The sequence below is a fragment of the Magnusiomyces paraingens genome (genome assembly GCF_902498895.1).
Source record: "Magnusiomyces paraingens strain CBS 517.90 genome assembly, contig: contig3, whole genome shotgun sequence".
NCBI lineage: Eukaryota > Fungi > Ascomycota > Dipodascomycetes > Dipodascales > Dipodascaceae > Magnusiomyces > Magnusiomyces paraingens.
In genome coordinates, this window is record NW_022474069.1 from 3,365,001 (window position 1) to 3,383,329 (window position 18,329).

At 33.3% G+C, this 18,329-nt stretch overlaps 6 protein-coding genes across 6 annotated transcripts in view; 5 read left to right on the forward strand and 1 right to left on the reverse strand.

Moving 5' to 3' along the window:
* The window catches only part of SAPINGB_P004335 (uncharacterized protein), a gene marked incomplete at both ends in the record, with an annotated part of 1,101 nt that extends 557 nt beyond the window's left edge, over positions 1 to 544 (forward strand). Inside the window, one exon of the mRNA XM_031999050.1 lies at positions 1 to 544. This exon is cut by the window's left edge and continues 557 nt beyond it. Coding sequence (XP_031854941.1) covers positions 1 to 544 — 544 coding nt within the window.
* A 7,918-nt stretch (positions 545 to 8,462) lies between these two features.
* SAPINGB_P004336 (uncharacterized protein) lies at positions 8,463 to 10,097 on the forward strand (the record flags this gene model as incomplete). The annotated part of the gene is made up of 1 exon (XM_031999051.1): positions 8,463 to 10,097. The coding sequence occupies one exon, from the start codon at positions 8,463 to 8,465 to the stop codon at positions 10,095 to 10,097; it is 1,635 nt and encodes a 544-aa protein (XP_031854942.1).
* Positions 10,098 to 10,412: 315 nt separating this feature from the next.
* Positions 10,413 to 11,729, forward strand: SAPINGB_P004337 (uncharacterized protein; the record flags this gene model as incomplete). The annotated part of the gene is made up of 1 exon (XM_031999052.1): positions 10,413 to 11,729. The coding sequence occupies one exon, from the start codon at positions 10,413 to 10,415 to the stop codon at positions 11,727 to 11,729; it is 1,317 nt and encodes a 438-aa protein (XP_031854943.1).
* Positions 11,730 to 12,518: 789 nt separating this feature from the next.
* SAPINGB_P004338 (uncharacterized protein) lies at positions 12,519 to 15,359 on the forward strand (the record flags this gene model as incomplete). The annotated part of the gene is made up of 1 exon (XM_031999053.1): positions 12,519 to 15,359. The coding sequence occupies one exon, from the start codon at positions 12,519 to 12,521 to the stop codon at positions 15,357 to 15,359; it is 2,841 nt and encodes a 946-aa protein (XP_031854944.1).
* A 145-nt stretch (positions 15,360 to 15,504) lies between these two features.
* On the reverse strand, positions 15,505 to 16,311 carry SAPINGB_P004339 (uncharacterized protein; the record flags this gene model as incomplete). Its single annotated transcript, XM_031999054.1, has 1 exon — positions 15,505 to 16,311. The coding sequence occupies one exon, from the start codon at positions 16,309 to 16,311 to the stop codon at positions 15,505 to 15,507; it is 807 nt and encodes a 268-aa protein (XP_031854945.1).
* An 867-nt stretch (positions 16,312 to 17,178) lies between these two features.
* Positions 17,179 to 18,294, forward strand: SAPINGB_P004340 (uncharacterized protein; the record flags this gene model as incomplete). Its single annotated transcript, XM_031999055.1, has 1 exon — positions 17,179 to 18,294. One exon carries the CDS (start codon positions 17,179 to 17,181, stop codon positions 18,292 to 18,294), a length of 1,116 nt encoding a protein of 371 aa, XP_031854946.1.
* Positions 18,295 to 18,329: the final 35 nt, after the last annotated feature.

Sequence of the window (18,329 nt, forward strand, 5' to 3'; positions counted from 1 at the left end):
TCACAACCTTAATAAACTACACCTATGGACATGGACTCAGTATGAAAAGGTAATTTTCGTGGATGCTGATGTGGTGTGTAAAGGTTCGTTTGGTGATATTTTAGAAATGCCTGGAGATATTGCAGCTAGTCCAGATGTGTGGTGGAATAAACTTGTGGACAATCGGTTCAACTCAGGGGTTTTGGTCATGCGACCCAATTTAGATGAGTTTCGGGCTCTATCTCGGGCCGTGTCGGATCCCAAAATGCATAATCCATGGGAAGCCGACCAAGCATTTTTAAATTCATTTTATCAATTTCGGTACTACGGGTTATCGTTCAAGTATAATTTGAACATGGTTATGGTAGAGTTTCATCGTAAAGCATGGAATAACCTGTGGGATGAAGCAGTGTTTGTACATTTGACTGTACAAAAGCCTAAGGCTGGTGAATGGTGTTTAAAAGAAAAGGGATGTCCTCATTGGGAGGTTTTAGATTATTATCGTCAAGTTAATCGGGAGATGCAATCCTTTTATGGATTTAAGAATTTAGCAGTGATTGGATAATGGAAATTGATAGAGAAAAAAAAAAGGGTTATTGAAAGTGAAAAGGAAATTTTTTGAGTCAAGAATTGAAACAAATAAAAGTAATAAAAATAAAATACTTGAAAGAGTTTTTTTTTTTTATTTGTATTTTATTTTCATTTATATATATGTTTTTTTTTTTTTTTGGCCATTAATCATTTTAACTCATTTGAATCATTTCCTTATTTTTTTTTATTTTTTATTTTTTTGCTTAATGATTTAATGAAGGTTTTTTTTTTATTATTATTTTTTTTGGTTGTAAATTTGACGAAATTAATGAGAGAAGTTATTATTATTATTATTATTATTATTATTATTACTATAGATAGAAAAAAAAAAATTAAATAAAAAAATTAAATAAAAAAAAATTCCAAAATTTCAAGATTTTTTTAAATTTTTTTTAAATTTTTTTATTTAAATTTTTTTTTAAATTTCCCACAATTTTGCTATGCTGTCATTTTTTTTTTATTTTCCATCCCCTCCACCCCCTTCTCTTTCCCTCCCCCCTTAGCTGCTGCATTTTTTTTTAGTACATTTTGGGCACGAGCCTGTGGCTGGTGGTGGATGAGAAAAAAAATGAATTTTTTTTTCTTTTTTTTCGAGTACTTGAAAATGTATATATATATATATACTACATACTACAAATTGAATTTAAAAATTTAAAAATTTAAAAATTTAAATAACAAAAAAATGATAGAATAGTATATATAGATTAATAAAAAAAAATTAAAATATAACTTACAAGTCAGTGTTAATTATAAGTATTAAAATGATTAAAATAATAATAATAATAATAATAATAATAATAATATTAAGTGTTTATATAATATTACAATAGAAGAAAAAAAAATTAAATTAACTTAAATATTAACTTAATTTAATTTAACTCATCTTAATTGACAGGCTGTCAACTTTATATATAATAATAATAATAATAATAATAATAATAATAATAATAATAATAATAATAATAATAATAATAATAATAATAATAATAATAATAATAATAATAATAATAATAATAATAATAATTCTCAATTTTTTAAGTAAAAACAACATTCTTTCCAGCGCTTATACTTGCGCTTTTTTCTTTTTCTTTTTCTTTTTCTTTTTATTTTTCAAATTTAAATATGGTCAATTAAAGATTATTAAAAGAAATAAATCAATTAGGTTAAAGAAAGGGGGGAGGGGGGGAGGGGGGATTTATATGGCAAAGGTAACAATAACCGAATAGAAAGGGAATTTGAAATATATATATATATATATATATATATATATAAAGCTGATTTAATTGAAATGAAATGAAAAAAAATAAAAAATAAAACTTGAAAAAATTAGCATAAAAAATATATATATCTATTTTTTTAATTATACTGATCTTTTAAATAAATTAATGAGAAATATATATATAATACTTCTTCTTATCATAAACTTAATTGCCTAAATTCGGTTCTTCGGAAGTTCTCTCCACACTAAACCCTACCTGAATATTTATTTATATATATAGGTCCGCCTGGTTTACTAGGAACAATTTCTTAACAATTAGAAACTGATTAACTTTTGACTAGACTCTGTGTTTATTTAAATTTAATTAAATTAAATTATTATTTTTTTTTATCACTGCCTAGAAATCCCCTTGGTTTTCATGTTGCTAAAATTACATAGCAAGCAAGCAACATAACTTAAAGCCTTCACAAGAAACAAACATAACCACTCACCCAAATTCAAATTCAAATTCAAATTCAAACTCAAAAAAATAAGTTTTTCCCCAGATTTAAAACTATATTTACTATCCAATATTTAAAAATAAAAATAAAAAAACTCAATCAACAACTACAATACCAAAGTGTATCGGCCATTTTTAACATTTCTTGCTCTTTTCAATGCTGCAAAAATAAATAAAACTATAGAATCAAGGATATCTCCCAACTTAAACACAATTAATACTAATTAGTATTATTCAATATAATAATGGCATCCTGAAAATATATATAACATTTTTTTAATGTTCTGTTTGTTGGCACATATCTCAGTTGTTTTAACAATGCACTAATCCAAACATTCTCTCAAATACTTGCCACACTATGTACCTTTTGAAAAGTACCTAAATACCTAAATACCTTAATACCAAACACAAAACTTCAACTCTTCACTAATGTTTCTTTAACCCCCTAAGGGGCTGATTACAATCTATCTCCAAAATACCATCCAATATTAGGTAACTACGTCATTTTCTTGTTTGATAGAAACTTGGGTTATTTCATCTTTAGGCTTATCTTAAGCTTTTATGAAAAATAAACTCATTATCCATAAGCCCTAAACCCTAACAAAATCACCTCCATATTTCTTATCTTCATATTTATTCTCTCACAGCATTCTACTTAAAATCATTTATGTCTTACCTTTTGCTATTACACTTTTAGTCTTCGCAAATTCTGCAATAAACTTTATTCGTTGGATCCGAGTCTCCTAAATCTTACCCGAATAATATATATATATATATATATATATATATATATATATATATGTCCGCATAATTTATAACTATAAAAAGACTATCAATTCATACTTTGACAAAATGTCTTATATTTATACTTCTTTGAATTATAAAATCAAGGGTAAATTTCTCGGTTTTAAAACCCTTTTTGTTTATTTTTTTATACAATATTTTATCAAACAGATAAGATTCATGCAAGAAATACATGATTACATAAATAGATATATATATATATATAAGGTACTTGGTGCCATTCTTTTTTTGTTTTTTTTTTATTTCAGGTTTAACGAAAAAATAAAATAAAACAATATGAATGAAATAAAAAAAATCTCGGCAACGGGGAATTGAACCCCGGTCCCCCGCGTGCTGCTAATTAAAGCTGACAGGCGGAAATTCTAGCCACTAAACTATTGCCGATTTAACAACTTGATTAATTACAACTAAAAACAAATGTATATGTATAGTTGCTTTTATTTTAAGATCACGTGACTTTATTTGTATTTAGAGAATTTGTTTTTGTTTTGAAATAGAATTCTTTGGTTACAAATAATTTATGAAAATTTCAGCATAAATTTATTTTAAATAAAATCATTATGTTAGTAGGTAAAATAAATTGTAGTAGTATTTTTTTTTAATTAAACTTGATTAACGATAAATTTCTTTGTGGGAAATAATTATCGAATTGATTACAGTAATAATTTAGTTGTTTTTCTATCTCCTTATCTTTTTTTTTTATAAACTGGTCAAAACAAATTCAAAAAAAAAAAAAAAAAAAAAAAAAAAAAAAAGGGAAATGATAATAGCTAATTCTACCAATTATCATTATTTTTTTTATAACATATATATATATAATTACAATTAATACTAGGCTTTGAATAGTCTAAGATTAGTCAAAACTTTGATTTCTTGGCACAAAAAAATTAAAAAATAACAATAAAATGTAATCGAAAGAGTGAAAATAGAATATTTGAGTTACTATATAAGATGAAAAAAAAAAAACTAAGTATTGTGATAACTAATTAACTAATTAACTAATTAACTAATTAACTAACTAACTAACTAACAAACAAACTAGTTAACGATAAAAAAACAACGAACCTGCATTGGTCCAAATTTAATTATTTTTTAGTTTAACAGGCATCTCAACAAAATTAAAACAAAAAAACAAGTTGTATTTACTTTTCATTGTTAAAAAAATAAATAAATAAATCCTTGTTTTTTTATTAAAAAAAAAAAAAACTATCGGTTCTAATGCGCCACAACATCTCTAGAAAAAAACCGTTGCGTAGATGAAAAAATTAAAATTAAAATTAAAATTAAAATTAAAATTAAAATTAAAATTAAAATTAAAATAAAAATAAAAATAAAAATAAAAATAAAAATAAAAATAAAAATAAAAATAAAAATAAAAATAAAAATAAAAATAAAAATAAAAATAAAAATAAAAATAAAAATAAAAATAAAAATAAAAATAAAAATAAAAATAAAAATAAAAATAAAAATAAAAATAAAAATAAAAACCAAAAACTAAAATTTGTAGAGACTCTTGCGTGATCAAAAGTCAGCCACGATTTTATGAGCCACTTTTACAAAAAAAAAAAAAAAAAATTTTAAAAACTTTAAAAACTTTAAAAAACTTTAAAAAAAATAAATATCAAAATAGTTGAAAATGTATTTATGTTAGAGTAAAAATAGGATACAAAAAGAAATCGAAAAAAAAAAAATTAAAATACTTAATTTTTTTATTTATTTATTTGGTTAGTTTTTTTTTGAATACTTATGGTGAATAATGACAGTTTAAGCATCTTCTAGGATTTCTGTCAAAAAAAAAAAAATCAAAGTTTTGATTTACCTATAATTACAATTATATATCCTTTGTTTTCAAAAGTTTTCTTCTTTATTTTTTTTTTAATCCATTCTAATACTTAACTAATGAGCACATTAACTTAACAAATCTAATAAATGCACTTTCCTTGTTATGGCTTTTGAAAAACTAGATTACGTTATACTCTTATCAAGGGGAACCTCTCAAGAAACTAAAGAACAAAATGCAAAGCTTTTCTTTTTTTTTCTTTTTTTTTTCTTATCTTATCTTCTAGAAGATCTGTCATATTATCATTAAACGTCTACATCTGGTAAACATTTCTTCCATTGCTTATTATTATTGTTCAACTTTTTGTTTGGGGGGGATTCTCTCATTCTTTCTAATCACGGTGATAAGTTTTACCGAAAATAGAAAATGAATTACTGGTATATATTCACAAAAATTACTGTGAAATAACAAACAGGGCTATTGTTTTTTTTTTTATTTCTCGTGACTAAACTATTTTGTTTAACCACAGTTAGTTAGAAGTAATTTTAACATTGATGGATCAGTTAAATTAAGATATTCAAAATAACTCTGTACAGTAATATAGTTAAACTTCTTTTGGTATTATTTTTAGGAAGTGCACTTCTTTTTTTTTTCTTTGTAATGGAGTATTTTTCTTCCATATCATTTTATATTCTCCCCCTCAATATATACTCAAAATTCAAGTATACATCGATACTAAATTTTGAGTACTTAACAAAACTGAAATCAAAATAGAGCATACGTGAAGATCCTTTTTTATTTTGTTTTTTATGAAAAAAAAAATCAAATGAAAAAAAAAAAAACTCTGACAACGTAATTAATTAAAATTAATTTGAGCGGTTTATTTTATTTGCCTCGAAAATAACAAAAAAAAATTGATGATATTTTTTTAATAAGTATATCAGTTTTTATTTTGTTACTTTTAGACGGTAACATGATGGTAATGATTTTGAAAGAGTAATAATGAGTATTAAAACTTCTATTTTTTCTTTAAAAGTTTTAATCTGAGTAATTAAAAATATTCATTTTTCTTGATTAAGGCTCTTTTCTTGGTATCACGATAATGAATTATTTCAATCGTAAAATACTTTTAAATAAATTCTATTTTTATTTTTTTTATTTTTTTCATTTTTCATTCTTCAAATAGAAATTTACTAAAATTGGCAGTAAAAAATAGTAAAACAGTTCTTTTAATTTGTTTTCATTGACACATGTTTTTTTTTATTTTTATTTTTATTTTTATTTTTTTGGTTAGCCCTAATTGCTTTCATTTCCGTCGCCTTTTTTCCCTAAAACAGAAATTAAGTTTGCCATTGATTTCGGAGTCCTTTAGAAAAGCAAACAGAGGGAAATAAAAAAAATAAAAATAAAATCAATGATAGGCCAATTAGAAAAAAGATATTATTTTGTTATATTTTTTATTTATATTTTCATTTTTTTTTTTTTTTGCTCTCTTTTATTGTTGTTTGTTTCCATGTAGGTTTTGCCAGTACCGAGACAAACAAGTATGTTTCCGAGAGTTGACCGTTTGAGTGAAACGTGTTTGTATTGTTGCAAAGAAAAAAAAAAAGAAAGGGAAAAAAAAGAAGAAGAGAATTGGAGCAGTCAGATTTATGAAAAAAAAAAAATTAATAAAAATGGTGAAGATTTTAGAGAAATTAGATAAATAAACGTGACTGATAATAAATACGGTAACCCTCCCCGCCCCCACGCCTTTTAAAAGTTAGTAAGAATTTATATTAGAAAATAAATATATATATATATATATATATAGATTCTTATATAGATTTTAATAAGTTCCTCGGTTATGGCCGTAACAGGGTGGTTTTTATTGTTGTTATTATTATTATTATTATTATTATTATTATTATTATTATTATTATTATTATTATTATTATTATTATTATTATTATTATTATTATTATTATTATTATTATTATTATTATTATTATTATTATTATTATTATTATTATTATTATTATTATTATTATTATTATTATTATTATTATTATTATTATTATTATTATTATTATTATTATTATTATTATTATTATTATTATTATTATTATTATTATTATTATTATTATTATTATTACTATTAACGATAATAATGATGATGATGGTAAAGTTATTATTTGTAGACGCAACTTATTTTTTAACTTTAAAATGTCTTATTTTGTCAAATTCATCACAACATTTTAGATGTTGAATAAAATGAAAAGATGGTAGAAAAAACAAGTAAAAAACTTTTTTTCATATTAATTAAATATAAAAACAATAAGAAGAAAGAACAAAATAAAATAATCAGATTAAATTAAAAATCTTGTGAACTGTAGTTGAATGAAAAAAAAAAAAATTATTATAATTATAATTATAATACAATAGAAGAACCACTTTCTTTCTACATTAGATATTTGGACCCCGTATTTTTTTTTTAGTATTTAGATTGGTATATAATGATTCTTGTAAATAAAAATGAACTTTTCTATTATTTTTATTATTATTATTATTATTATTTTATTATTATTATTATTTTATTATTATTATTATTATTATTATTATTATTATTATTATTATTATTATTATTATTATTATTATTAATTGAAGTGGTATCAGATGGTTTAAAGTTTGTTTATTCTCCAGTTAGTTTAGTTCTAATTGAATATGTATGTATTTATGAAATTAGCTGGTTAGTTAATTAGATGGTTAGATAATTAGCTAGTCAGTTATTCCACAAATGAAAGTAAATAATGATGACGAGCAGATTTGATTAAATTGCAGAATTTGAAAAATAATAATAAAAATAATTTCATTTTGAAAGCAAAAAAAAAAAAAAAAAAAAAAAAAAAAAAAAGCCACAGAATTTTTTTTATTTATTTTTTTTCAATCAAAAAAAAAAAAAACTTTCAGTTCCAGCCGGTAATGAAATAATGATAGAACAAAAAAAAATAAGGGCGACGTAAAATAAACTAATTTAATAAGGGTCGTAAAGAAAAGAAAAAAGAAAAATTAAAGTACCTAGTAAACTGTATAAATGATTTTATTGAAAAAAAAAATTAAAGTTGAATATTGAATATGAAAATAAAAATAAAAAGAGTAAATTTTTGTCAATTCCCAGTTTAAGAATTAAATTTGTTTTTAAAAAACCAAAAGGACATAAAAAAACAAATAAATCCAAATTAAAAAAAAAAAAAATTTGATAAAAAAAATGATAAAAAAAGTTTAATATCAAATAAAATAAACTAAAATAAAATAAAATAAAAAAATTAATATTGAGGGTTGTGGGAATATCAATAAAATGCGGCTCAAAATGGAAAAGACCATCTAAGTCTTCTTATTCGGTCAAATGCCCATCGTATCCCGAAAAAAAAAACGTCCTCTATAATTTTTCACTTCATTGTTTTAATATATCTATATCTCTCAATTATTGAAATTCTATATATATATATATTAATATAAAATTCTCTTCATATCCATTTAAAAGTACTTTTCCTCTTTTTTTTTTTTTTTTTTTTTTTTCTTCTTTATCAATCAATTTTTTATTCTCTACAATGACTGATAAAAAAGATACAGAACTCACAATCACCTCGGAGATTGATGCCGCTAGCCAGAATATTGACGGAGCTAACCAGGAAATTGATCCCGACTCTGGCGTCCGCCGCGGCCTTAAAACACGCCATCTGTCTATGATGGCCCTGGCTGGAATTATCGGGCCTGGTGTATTATCAGGTTTTGGTGGTGTGCTACCCAAAGGCGGACCTATTGCTGTTCTTATAGGTTTTGGCGTTGTTGGTCTGCTTGCGTACTCTGTAACACAATCTGTGGGTGAAATGACAACCATTTATCCAACAGGAGGAGCATTCATGACACTGGCTGAACGATTTGGGGATAAAGCTTTGAGTTTTGCAATTGGCTGGTATTACTTTATTATCTGGGTAACGGTTCTAGCAAATGAATACAACATTACAACATCAACACTAAATTTCTGGACAGATAAAATCCCAATCTGGGGGTGGTTTTTAATCATTTGGTTTTTGTTTCTTGCGTTCCAATTGTTAGGTGTTGAGGCCTTTGGAGAGTCCGAGTACTGGTTAGCTTTAATCAAAATTATAGCACTGACTGTTTACTTTTTGTTTGCCTTGATCTACATGTGCGGCGGTGTCAAGGGCACACCTGCGTTTGGATTTCAGTACTGGAGAAACCCGGGGCCATTTTCAAACGGCTTTCGCGGGGTAGCAAACGTGTTTATTTACTGTTCCACTTATTACGCCGGTGTCGAGTCTGTAGCCATTGCTGCCACAGAAACACGCAACCCATCCAAGGCGGTACCACTGGCTGTTAGACAGGTCTTTTGGCGCATCATTTTCGTGTATATGGGGTGTGCATTTTTCTATGGTGTGACGGTACCATACAACAGCCCGGAGCTGTCTGGGTCGTCACGCGCCATCAAGTCACCCATCACTATAGCTTTGGCAAATGCTGGCTGGGCTGGCGGAATCCATTTGGTGAATGCGTTTATTTTGGTGACTTGTCTTTCAGCTGTTAATTCTAGTATTTACATTGGGTCACGTACCATTTTGTTTATGGCCCATGATGGTACTGCTCCTAAGATCTTGGGGTATACCAACAAAAGAGGTGTTCCTGTGTATGCAATTGTTCTGACCAATCTTTTTGGAGCAATTGCGTTACTCAACGTGTCTGAGGGTGCCATGGATGCCTTTGGATATATTGTCAATATTTCCGGTGTTGCCACGTTTTTGGTTTGGGGCGCCATTTCGTTTGTTCACCTGAGGTTCCGGGCTGCTTGGAAACACAATGGGCTAACCAAGGAGGACATTCCGTTCCAGTCAATATTGTTCCCGTGGAACGCCTACTTTGGACTAGGGTTTAGTATGTTTCTGGCCTTTGTACAAGGCTGGTCAACACTGTCTCCTTTTAGTTATAAAGACTTTATAGATGCATATTTGATGCTGCCATTGTTCCCCATCTTTTACATTGTGTATAAGTTGGTGTTCAAGACTAAGTTTAAGAAGCTGGACGAGATTGATGTGTTTTCAGGACGTCGCAAGGATGTTGGAGCGTATCATGATGTTGAGCAAGGAGATGGAGCCAATATTGAAGCTGAAGATGATTCAACCTTTGGAATCTTTAAAACTGGAATTAAAAAAGTTTGGAATAAAATGTAGCTGATTTTAAATATTTTTATTAATAGAAAATTAACAAAAGTTGAATATTTGGTTAACTTAACTCAGATTTTAATTAAGTGATGATGATGATGATGATGATGGTATTCAGCCGTGCGTTGTACAACTTTATCGGTACACCTTAAAATTTGGGTTCTCCGCCTTGAGGGGCAGTGCATTCCAGGCTTTAAATAAAAAAAAAAAAAAGTATAAAAAGGGGAGGCCAAGGACGAGGACTCTTTCTTTTCTGCAATAAATAAAAATAAAGTCTAATAAAAACAAAAAAAAAAAAAAACGATTTAACAAAAAAAAATAAAAATGGCCACTGAAACGCCACTTCTCATTGCTAATAATGTTATAGAATCATATCCTGAAGGCCACGAAACCACTGGAACACTCACCATCTCCCTCGTCGGCTTTAAGGTCGGCGGCAACCCGTCTGGAAACTTGTCGACTGAAACTTATCTCGACCTAACTCTTCCATCTGGTGCCAATTTACCAGTTCCTGCATCCACACGGGTATGGCAGCCTACACCGACAAGTTTTTCGATTGAACTGAGCGAGTCAACTTTGGAATATTTACTGGAAGCTACAGGAGATATGGTTTCGCCCCAGACTATACTTGATTTTGCGCAAGCGTCTGCACCTAATTGGTCCCAGCAGCAGGTGAGATCATTTTCTGAAACGCTGGAAACTGTGCAGTCAATTTTCGCACAATATGCCCAATTTGCACACCCGGAAATGACACCTGGATCACTGGTTCTGGTTGCAGAAGAAGACGGAAGTCCTGTGGCAAACCTCAAAGTGGATGAGCCTATACAGCCACTACCGAATGATAAGTCGCCTGTAGTTGTGGAGGTTATTGAAGGAGGGGCACGGGTGAGTGTACGACCTGCTACGGAGGAAGAGCAGGCTGCGATTGAAGCTGGGGTCGATGCTACGATGGTTGATGAGCTTCCCAAGGCATACAGGGATGACAAGTTGATTGGAGCAGCTGTGGGAGTTTCCCGAGGGTTAGTGTATGCCTCGCAAACGCTTGCTCATGGTCTTAATAAGGCTGCGGATTGGTATACATACTCGAGGCCTGTAACGGAGACTCCATTAGTGTTTGAGGAGAGTACTAAGAAGCGGGTTCATAGGGTTGCGCAGGTATCTGGGACAGGTGCCAAGTATACACGTAAGGCGTCTAGTGCTGTTCAGAATCTTGCTGCTGGTCTTGGTGAGCGGATGACTAAGAAGCGGGAAGCCAAGGCTGGAGGTAAGAATGGAAGTTCTTCTCCATCATTATTGAACCGGTCACTTGTTGCATTTTCGACAGTTATGGATGGCTTGGATACAGCTACACAGACTGTTGTGAACAGTGCAGCGGGGTCATCTGCTAAAGTTGTTGGACATGCGTATGGACCGGAGGCTAGAGGGCTTGCAGAAGAAGTTGGACGGAGTGTTACGCATGTTGCAGCTGTTTATGTGGATGTTAGGGGGGTATCGAGGAAGGCGATTGTTAAGGGATTTACTAAGGGAGCTGTTCGTGGTGTTGTTAGTAGTGGTGGTGATGGTGGTGAGCATAAAGAAGATGAAGCTCAGGTGGTTGTTTTAGGAGGGTCGGAAAAGGGGTTTGTAAATGAGAGGTATTGAAAATGGGGGATAATTTTTAGGCAAATTTTTTTAAGGTTATCAATAAGGTTTAGGGTTCGATGGTCTAGTCGGTCATGGCATCTGCTTAACACGCAGAACGTCCCCAGTTCGATCCTGGGTCGAATCATTAAATTATTTTAATTATATTTGTAATATTTTAATTATGCTGAGTCATGCTTAGTAATTAATTATTTTTTTATTATTATTTATTATTTTGTTTTTTAAATTCAATTGCGTTCTTTTGTAAAAAAAATTCCTTTTTTTTTTTTTTTTTTTTTTTCTCCCCTTTTTTTTTTATTTTATTTATATTTAAATATTTATTTATAAAAAAAAAAAAAAAAAAATTTCCTTCAAAACAATTATCATCACCACTGATTGTTATCTTTTATATAAATTTTATAATTTTTTATAATTTTTATAAATCTTTTTTCTTAAAACAATCAATTCATCAATTCATCAATTTATTTATTTATTTAATTATTATCGTTACTCATCATCAATCTTATTCTTCAGCCATTCACGTCTCCCAAGCAATAATTTCTCTCTTGTTATCTCCTCACCAACAATCTTTTTTTTTTTTTTTTTTTTTTTTTTTCTGGGGATCCCAAGTATAGTAGATAATAATAATAATAATAATAATAATAATAAATAAATAAATAAAGAATTAAAGAATTAAAGAATTAAAGAATTAAATAAAAGAAAGAAAGAAAGAAAAGAAATAGATAATTAGTCCCTTCAATTTATTTATTTTTTTTTTTTTTTTAAAAAAAAATTATTCGTTTTAGTCAAATGTCGTCACTCGACACCCTGCCTCTTCCAGCTGCTCCTTCAGTCATTCAGCAGCAGCAACAACAACAACAACAACAACAACAACAACTCTTGGATTCGTCTACAGTCATCATTGTTGATGGTATTCTTTTATCAGATCAACAAAAGATTCAACTACCTTCTGACATAACTTCTTCATCATCAAATTCATCCTCAACTTCAAACTCATCTTCAAATTCAAATTCAACTTGCACCCAAAAACCCCCACCTGCATCTCCAGCACTTTCAGTTGCAACCTCTTCATCCCTCCCACCATCCCCAATCCCTGCAACACCTCCAGGATCTCCGCCTTTGGCTCTTCCTGTTTCTGCTCCAATCCTTTCAGATTCTGTGCAACAAATCCCAGAACTTTTAGTTCTTGACCCTCAGCAGCAGCAACAACAACCACAACAACCACAACAACAACAGCAGCAACAACAACAACAACAACAACAGCAAGACCCCTCAGCACTTCCACCATCCCCTCCTCAAAGCTCTTCACAACACTTTGCCCAAAATAATAACCCACTCTTTACAAAAACTGCTCTCCAATCAATCGTATCACCTTCTCCACCAGTCTACTCAATCTCAGCTGAAACACTGGCCGCTGCTGTTAACCATAATTATTCCTCTCCACTCCCAACTGTCGACGATTTCTTCCCATGGCTACATGGCCTCCACAATGCAAACATCTACCAACGTACCTTTTTCGCCCAACCAGTTGATGGTTCCTCCATCCCACCACCAGGATCTTTCTGCGGATTGCTCCTCGTCAAAGTCGCACCTTCCCCTAATAATACCCTCCCAGGAACCCTAATTGGCTCATGCCATCCTCATGAAATACTGGCCTTGAAATCCCCCTCTTCCTCTTCTTCCTCCTCTACCTCCTCCTCCTCTACCTCCACCTCCACCTCCACTTCCACTTCCTCGGACCTATCAGCATACTCCCCAGCTGACTTCCTTCCAACTTTCCTTAACCTCGACCCCGCAGAAGGCATTTCTCTTAGAAACTTCCACCTCCAAATCGCTAAATGGGCTCCCATCTCAAATATTATTCTTTACGTCGGTGACGAGGCCTCCCGCAAAGACCTTCTCCCATACGCTACCCTCATATCTCAGGCACAAGCTCAAGCCCGTGCACTACACCAAGGTATCCCTCCTTGCAACACATACATTTGCCATGACCAAATGTCTGCCTTTATGCGCGTCGCCCGCCATATTGTCGCCGTCCCTCCCCAAGGTTTCCCCTATAATGAAACTGAAGTCCGCATGCGCAACTGGGATTCAAACTTCCTCGCTCATGAAGGTATCGAAATGTCAATGATGTCTTGTGCATCCCCCATTGGCGACCCTGATAATGGCGCAGTCTGGCTCGGGAACAATGCCGATTTTGAGGCTCACATTCAAAAAGTCTTTACTTACCTTGCCCAGTCAGAATCCTCTGTGTCCTCCTCCTCCTCCTCCTCCTCCTCACAAAAGAAAAATATCGATTTTGCCAACTGGACAATGTACGTCCGTTGCCTCACCGTCGCCCCTATCCCTTCCCTCTCCCTCCTAGACCAATACATCCGTGAAACACTCTCCGGAGACCTCGGCGACCACCTAGACGGTCGTATCGTCTGTGATGTCCCATGTGCAACCCCAGGCTGGAAGGGAACTATCATTGACTTCCCCTCCTCTGGCTGGTTCGACCCAAATATGGACGTTGACGATGAAAATTGGTTCATCATTGTTAGCATGTGTAAACTCCTGTACGTCCGCTCAAAAGCCCAACACAAGGGCCTCCCAACAACTAGTCTCATCTTCTGTCATGATGGATACACAGAATCATCCTTCCTTGCCCTCTGCTACCTCATCTATTCCACTGGTCTCTCTGCACCCCAAGCTTGGGTTGCCCTGCATAAAAAGTATAACCGCGCCTTTTTTAGCTTTGGAATTGATGTCTGCGTTATTTCCCGCATTCAAAACTTGCTGCTCAAATACTCCCCAGCTGTCCCAGGAAGTTTATACGATGAAAACTATGGAGCCGTCTACGATGGAGGCTCTCTTAAACTGTCCCGCGTCATCCCTTGGGCAAGTAGCTTAGACGCCCAGGAAAATATCCTCTCAAATGTTCTCACTCAATGCATTGGCCAATGGCCCGACGACGCTGCAAACCTTCCAGCCCATGAATCGTGGTTTGTCCAATTCGACGGCTCCTTCCCCTCAGTTATCCTCCCCCATATGTACCTGGGCTCCCTACAGCACGCAAATAATGTCAAGATGCTGGTCACCCTTGGCATCAAGCGCGTCATTAGCGTTGGCGAGCCTCTTGCTTGGGTCGACTACAATGACTCAGAGCGCTCCCGCACGTTTTACTTTGACGAGGAGCACCAGCAGCAAGACCAAACCAACCAGGGTTACCAGATTGTCAACGCCCCCTATCCAGGCATTTCAAAAGTCCTACACGTGAAAGACGTCCAGGATAACGGAATGGACTCTCTTACCCCGTTTCTATCCACTTGCTTGGACTTTCTTGAAGAAGGCTTCAGGCTTCATGAACCAACTCTTGTCCACTGCAGAGTCGGCGTCTCGCGTTCCGCCACTGTCTGCATTGCAGAGGTCATGAAACGCTTAAGCGTTGGACTCCCAAGAGCTTACTTATTTGTGCGCGTCCGCAGATTAAATGTCATCATCCAGCCCCACCTTCGCTTCATGTTTGAGCTTGCTAAGTGGGAGGAGGAGCACCGCAAGTGCGGCCAGGGCTGGCTCCGCGAGGTCGACTGGCCCGTCCTGTGTCGCGAAATAAGTATCATGAACAAAGCCTATATTCCTGATAACTAGAGCACCACCTTCTCTCCATGTTTGTATTCTTTTTTTTTTTTTTTTTCTTCTTCTTTTTTTTTTTCTTTTATTTTTTGCTGTATTTTGCTTTTATCTTCCTTTTTTTTTGGTGTATTTTCCTTGTGTATCTTAATGAAAAAATATTTTATGTTCTTCTTGTCCATAACGTGAACCGGTACCGGAACCCGTTCTCCACAAGCTCAGGGTACTCCTCATCTCCAGAAGGCAGTTCGACCTGATCCACAGGCAATGCCAGCCGCAGCTCGCTCTCACTTTCTCGGCGCCAAAATCCGCTGCTACCTTGTTCGCCATGAGGGTACCACGCAAACCCTTCCTCAGGACCCAAAAACGTATCACACTCAATTGCTCCACCATTAGCTTGGTGATTTTTCTCCACGTTTTCAGTTCCGTCATCACGTACAACCTCTGTGAGAAGGACTCGGGTAGCTCGCGGACTACGTAGTGCTGCCGCATATACTTGGGCGCCGCCAATTACAAATACCTGGCGAGTGTGAGACTTTCCCTCCGTGGCCTGTGCCCACGGTCCATCCACAAACTCGAGTGCCTCAGCTAGTGAGCTAACAAACACAGCACCTGGTTTGTGCGCATGTTTTTCTCGTAATGCGTCTGCAGCCGATGTCAGCACCACGTTGATGCGTCCTGGCAGCGGCTGCATTTTGGGAGGTAATGAATCCCAGGTTCTGCGGCCCATGATGACCACATTTTGGTCGAGCTGTGTAGAAGCAGGATTGGAGCTGGAACTGGAACTTGAACTGGAACTAGAGCTGGGCACAGTGCCAGACAATGGGGGGTAGCGCGCAGTAGTTACCTGTTTGAAATACTTGAGCTCGCGCGAAAGCCGCCACGGAAGAGATCCGTTGAGTCCGATCCCTAGGTGGGGCACGGACGCAGCAAGGATGAGTGTAAGAGATGGTTTGGGAGTGCCTACCATATTTGATCTAAACTATAGGTATCTAGAAATCGGTGATTTTTGTAAGTAGAATAGAAAAAAAAAATTCTTTTGAATTGCTTCAGTATTGTATTTGGATATAGAAACAAGGGAAATAGTTTATGATGAAAATATAATTGATTGATTAATTAATTAATTGATTAGTTTGTTGACAGTTTGTTTATATAAATGTTTTTTTTTATTTTTTTTGGGAGCTAGAGACATATGGTTGACTAAAAAATAAACATGGCAACCAATGCCCTAACCCTTGATCTATTTAAATCTAGAATAAGGTAAAATTGACAAAAAAAAGTTACAAAGCCCTACGGGGGGCTCGAACCCCCAACCTTGAGATCAACTCTTATTAAGAGTCTCACGCTCTACCGATTGAGCTAGCAAGGCTATTATTTAAAAATGTAAAAGATCAACATGCGATCGATCGACCGGATAAACTAACATACAAGCGATCAACCGGATAAAAGAAACAAGCAATCAAGCGATCGAGATAAATAACTATAAACACTTTAAAGAACAAATATGCAATTGATCGAGATAATAATTATCGATAAATATTTGAGGATAAATACATTAATTTAGATTAAAGATTAAGAAGCGATTAAGAAGGAATTATTAAAGAGAATCGCTTGAATATATATAGTCATATATTTCCATAAGTTTTATCAGCATCTAAAAAGATATTTACATCAATACAATAAGTTTTATATTAAACTATTAGCTTGGTTCTTTCTTTGGACAATCCGACTTTACTCTCATACGATAACTCCATTACAATTTGGTAGCGATTTTCTTTATTATTTTATTACTCTCTTCAATTTATTCAATTTTATTCTCATTATTTATTCATCAACAATGTCTGGCCCTAACACTACTTTCTCTGCTCCTAACGATTCTCGTTTTGCTAAAACTGAACTTGGTGCCAATTTCCGCTCCAACAAACCTGCTCCCTATGCTGGAATTGAGGGTTCCTATGGCTCTCTTGATCAACGTTATGTCGCAAGGCATTTCTTACAGCGCTTTGAGTCTTACATGCTTACCACCAACGTTGGTCCTGGTGACTGGCCTCGTTGTATCGTTAACTTCCTTCAAGGCGAGATCTTCCACTACGCTGAAGCTTGGCAGAAGAACGTTGAGAACTTTGGTAAAACTTGGGATCAGTATAAACGAGAGTTCCTTGCTCGTGAACATCCACCCAATTTCCGTCATCAAGTTGTTACCCAGCTTCGTCAGGCTGCTATGAAACGTCTTTCCGTCGAAGATTTTGATGCTTATGTTAAAATTTTTCGCACTTGCCGTGGTATTCTGGACCCTAGAGAAGATGATATCCTTGATTTAGGTTCTGAAGAAGCCGTTAATGAATTTGTCCAAGGTCTTCACCCTTCAATTTATCAAGAATGGTACACCACTTGCTTAATGGATCTTGGAGATAGAACTCACATTCGTGAACGTCTTGATATCACCATGGAGGTTTGCCGTAACCATACTAGATCTTTGATGGCGCGCGCTAACCCTACCAAACCTATTACGAGTGCTACTGATTTTGCCGCCCTCGCTAGTTTGGATTACTATCCTGATGCGAAGTCTGATATTGTTGCTCCTGGTATTATCCCGAATGTTGTCAAGAAATCTGCAAACCCCTATCAACAGGCTGCTTTCGCCGATGATCCTATGGATATTGATGCCATCAACGTCAGTCCTGATGGAAATCCCCGCAGATACAAATACAACAATTTTTCGGACGTCAAAAGAAATTTTTCAAACAACAACTATTCTAATCGCAATTACTCTAATCGTGGATCCAACAACTTTAACCACAACAGTAGACAACGTCAATCTCCTGGACGTTCAGCCCGTCCTACCCGCAACAACAAGAGTCCTGTTAACAGTAACATCAGATGTTATAATTGTGGCAAACTTGGTCACAAGATGGTTGACTGCCGCTCAAAAAACGGCCTCTACCACGCCTAGAGGACGTGCGTGGTTATGGCAATAGAAAGTTCTCA